General features: G+C 34.8%; 1 protein-coding gene across 1 annotated transcript; it reads left to right on the top strand.

Annotated features, from left to right (window-relative positions):
* Positions 1–2,071: 2,071 nt before the first annotated feature.
* Positions 2,072–3,586, top strand: LOC111381046 (probable BOI-related E3 ubiquitin-protein ligase 3). Its single transcript, XM_023004744.1, has 2 exons — positions 2,072–2,631; positions 2,962–3,586. The coding sequence occupies exons 1-2, from the start codon at positions 2,374–2,376 to the stop codon at positions 3,481–3,483; spliced, it is 780 nt and encodes a 259-aa protein (XP_022860512.1). The 5' UTR covers positions 2,072–2,373; the 3' UTR covers positions 3,484–3,586.
* Positions 3,587–4,642: the final 1,056 nt, after the last annotated feature.

The following is a 4,642-nucleotide window of genomic DNA, read 5'->3' as shown; positions in this document are numbered from 1 at the left end:
AAGTTGAAAACTAACCTTAGCACCATCCGACCATATTCCTAGTTTGAATTCACATGCAAAGCAAGCATTCAATCACACAATTATCACACATGATTGCATACACCATAAATATTATTCCTAGTGCCTAGTGCTTGCTTGTCAAATATACAATATTCTACTTATTGTGAGTCTTCCAATATTACAAATAAGTAACAAGTTATCTAATTGGTATCTAAGCAACAAATTACACAATATTCAAGTATACTTAATCACTGACACAAGAAAATAATTAAAATACGGTAAGTCTTAAATTAGAAATATAATTTAAAATGTTTTGTTATCCATCCAATACGCAAAAGAATTTTAGCCTAACATAATTGTATCTAAATTACACAAGAAGTTAAGAAAATGACGTCACCCAATTCAAAAAAATAGATGTAGAAGCTTGAGAAATCTTTTTTTTTTTTTTGCGCATTAAATCTTTAATTTCTCGTGTTAATTCTCAACAAAACTCATGTTGGGAGTCGCATCAATGATATAATATGTGATAATAGCTTTCAAGTACGTTCCAGAAGGCTTTTTGTAGGTTAAAAATGTGCAAAAATGTCATACCATAAAGAATCGAAACAAGAAAAATAATGAAAATATTTTCCATCTGAAAAGTCACGCGTACGCATGATAGAATAATTTTAACTTCAATCAGTGTACAATGGGATCTCGCGTAAGAATGGCTTGCAAGCTATGCGTAGCTTCACATTTTGACTCTAATTATACAAATCGTTTCCTGAGCTTTTCGCAATGCATTTTTTATCATTTTCACTCGTGATTTTGTCTGTTTAACTTCCAATTGCCTGCCATTGAGCTTAAAGCATCTCCACTCTTCATTTTATGTCCTGATGCAACTATTGAAAATGTTGTAATTTACTCCTCATAGTTTTAATTTCGCCATTCTTCTTTATTTTAGCTCGTTTTCTTCAATTCTTCATCAAATCATGAATTTTACCCATTAACGAGATATATAACAAGTTAGGTAATATTTCATTAAAAAAACTATAGAATGTCATTATTTAAGACCCAAATAAGTGTAAAAAATACACTTCTCATGTACAACACGTTAGTAAGTATAATTGGTGTGGTTAAACTCTATCTGTACGAGTAATTATACATCATATACAACTTTATAGGCAAGTACCCATGCTTGTAAACTCAAGTCAAAAACGGCTTTTAATTTGTACCAATCACATTGCACCTAAAATGTGCAGTGTTAAGTTCTTATCTGATCCATCAATCAATAATAATAGAGACATTCTTGGTAGTTAATCAACCTTCACGGGATCAATAGCATCTAGGAATTTTTGGTAATTAATTAATATGCCCTATCACGAAATGTAGTATCAAAAAACTTTTGTGCAAGTACACAAGGTTGGTACAAAAGCACGAAAATAATAATAATATGTTGATGAAAATTTATAATAATTACAATATACAAGTGTTATCTGCTTTTGTTAAATTAAAATTACAAATTTTAACAAGGTACCAAATCTGAAAAATAAATAAATTTCAAGAGCATCCCCCCAGCGAGGTTCCGTGTCCCAAGCAGTCTACTCCCTGTTCTGAGGTCGGCAGAGTCAAAAATAACCAGTGCAATGTTAGACAATACCTATATATGGTAACACTGTTAGTGTACCATTCAATAATATAGTTCATACCTAGTTGTAGAGTATGAGAAGAGAAGCTAAAATATTCACAATGGGACATACTTTTTTAAATCTTACTTATCCTCCTGTTTCTCAGTAAACTAACTTACCCCAATTAATTTTGTTACATCTTCAACGCCCATTGATGCGAAAAATCTGCAGTGGCTACTGCCCACAATTGTGTGCTTCCACTTCTCTCCTCCACAAAATTGCTTTCTTTTAACTTCTTGGGCCATGAAAAAAGTAGTCAGAGATCCAACAAAAAAATCATTTCTTTTTTATCATTCACAGTTACCATTTTTCACACCATGGTAATTAATTGCCGTATTTATATATAAATAAAGTCACTCGCCTCCCAACACAACACTGGTTCAATGAAATTTTACATTTATCAATAAAAAAAAAAAAAAACACTGGTTCCTTTAATATAACGCATTTTTACTTGAACCACAACCTAAAGCAACAAAGATGCGAAAGGTTATGCCCATTCAAGAAGGTGTTCAGTGAGAGAAAGAAAAAGAGAGGTCACGTGATTCTTCTGGTGTAACACGAACACGAGCTTGTAGACGTTAACCTACCCCATCTTCCTTTTTTTGCTGTACTAGTATCAGTATCATTTGTATCACCGAAGAAAGCAAGGGTAGGGATGTGTGTTTGATTCTTGATTTTCTGGGTTTTGAACCTTGGAGTGGTTAAAATGGCAGTTCAAGCACAAAATTTTGGGTTTCAGAATATGGATTTTAACCCATTTGACATGTGTGGTTCACAGGATTGGGTTATAGGGAGTGATAATGGTTTATATTTCCAAGAACAGACGAAGAAGATTCATCAAGTTTTTGGTTGTTGGGATAATCAAACTTCTCCATCTCCTTCTCTTCCTACGGAGTTTCTGCAATCTTTATCATCTGATATTCAGAATCAACGTCTGGAAATGGATTTGTTGCTTCAGTTAGAGGTAAAAATCAACTTCTGCAATAAAGAAAATTAAGTTTTTAGTAAAATCTTTGAATATGTGTATGCATGTTTATGTACAACAGTATATTGAAGCTTTATTGTGTTCCTGGTTGCCTCTGTGACTGCACATTATTAATGATATATGCATTCATATTATGATCAAGAAAAATGGGGTGCGTGGAAATGAAAGTCTGTTATTCAATTGTATGTTCTGCGATTTTCTTGATTTTGATTATTTATCCATTCTTTGTTTCAATTGTGCGAAAAAAGAAAAAAAGAAAAAAGAAAAAGTTAATATCTTGTTTAATATTTTTTTAAACACTCTGTACAGAATCAGAGATTGAGGTCGTCATTTCTGCAAGAAGAAACAAGGCAACAAGCAGTTCTACTCCACAAATATGAATCAAGAACTAAGACTCTGATGCTCCAAAAATACGAGGAATTGGCTATGGCAAAAAACAAGACAATGGAACTCCAAGATTTCTTTCAAAGAGCAGAAATGGAGGCCAAAATCTGGAAGGAAAAGGCCATAGAAAATGAAGCCACTGTGTTTAACCTCAACAACAAGCTGAATCAAGTCATCGAAGAAGACTTTTTGATGTTCAATAATGGAGCCCAAGATGCAGTTTCACTTTGTGGTTCTTCAAGCATAAAAAACAATACCCAAGAAGAAAAAGAATATGAAGAACAGAAGAAAAAGATGGCTTGTAAATTGTGCCAAGTTAGAAACTCCTGTGTAGTTTTCTTTCCTTGCAGGCACCTCTGCAGCTGCAAATCTTGTGAAATGGTTTTAGGTTTGTGTCCAGTCTGTGAGTCTGTAAAAAAAGCAAGCCTAGAAGTTACCTTTTTGTGAGAAATTCTTGGAAACAAAAGGCGATGTTTCAGTTTCTTGGAGAATACACCTTTTGATGGATTGTTTTGGTGATTTGACTGGTTAATCTCTCTTGTTTTAGCCATTTGGTCTGGTTCTTTTTTGGGTCTTTGTTATCATAAATATTTTGTACTTGCTAAAACATTGACCCAAATCAATGGCATCACGACTGATGACAGTAGGAAATGAATAGTAAAGAAAGAATCTTGCTTTTCCCCTGTAAATGGTTCATTAGTTATTTTCCTGATATAGATTGCCTGCCATTAATTTATTCTATCAAAGGTTCATTGAAGAAATGCCAGCTCTACTAAAGTGTGGAAATTGTGCTGTACCCTATACCCTAAAGCCCGATGGGTAAGTCGAACTTGAATGATCGAACACATTAGCTCCAAAGCTCGAAAAATAGACTGTTGTGAGACTCAAGGCCCCTTTTGAGTCTTGGTTGTGTAAGCTTGCGACTCACATAGATATTATTCCATGTGTTACAGGCCTATGTACACAAGCATGCAGAGTTGAGTTTGGATAATTTTGAATCTAGTTCGACACATCCGAAAATGAAATATTTAGGCCTCTAGTTTGATCCTTGAGGTTTAAAGGCACAACTATGATAATGGAACTGCCAACTCCTACAGGCTCTAGCTATGCTGCTTGCTGCTGCTTCAGCCTCCACTGCTGAAAGATAAATAATACTTGAATCTGCAACCTCTGCTGTCCATTACCTGGGCGATTCACTGTAAAACGCCACAAAATTATTCTCGTCAATTAAGGGCATCAGTTATTTTCTTCTTTGTTTTTACTTGTTGTGGCCCGTTACTCTTTCCTCCTATTTTTTGGACCGTAGTTTCCTTGTGTCATGCTACATAGCCACATTTGTTGACACATCGGTTGACACAACACTCTCACGTGGGGAGATCGGCATTATTTTATTGGCGCGGGACCCACACCTCGACTGTGAGAGGTGTGTCAACCTTTGTGTCAACAAATGTGGTCATTTGGCTTTAATCGAACGGTCAATTCTTTTCCTTTTTGTGGAGTGTGCAAGCTTTTGGAACTTTGGCTTTAGGCTTTTGTTTGTCTTAAGAGCAAATTGATCAGGCTGCGCTGTGACTGACATTGACAAAAGTAGGGGATTAGTCAATAT

The sequence above is a fragment of the Olea europaea genome, unplaced genomic scaffold (genome assembly GCF_002742605.1).
Source record: "Olea europaea var. sylvestris unplaced genomic scaffold, O_europaea_v1 scaffold2242, whole genome shotgun sequence".
Taxonomy (NCBI): Eukaryota; Viridiplantae; Streptophyta; class Magnoliopsida; order Lamiales; family Oleaceae; genus Olea; species Olea europaea.
Note: the sequence above shows the minus strand (reverse complement) of the source record. Positions and strands in the feature narration are given on the sequence as shown.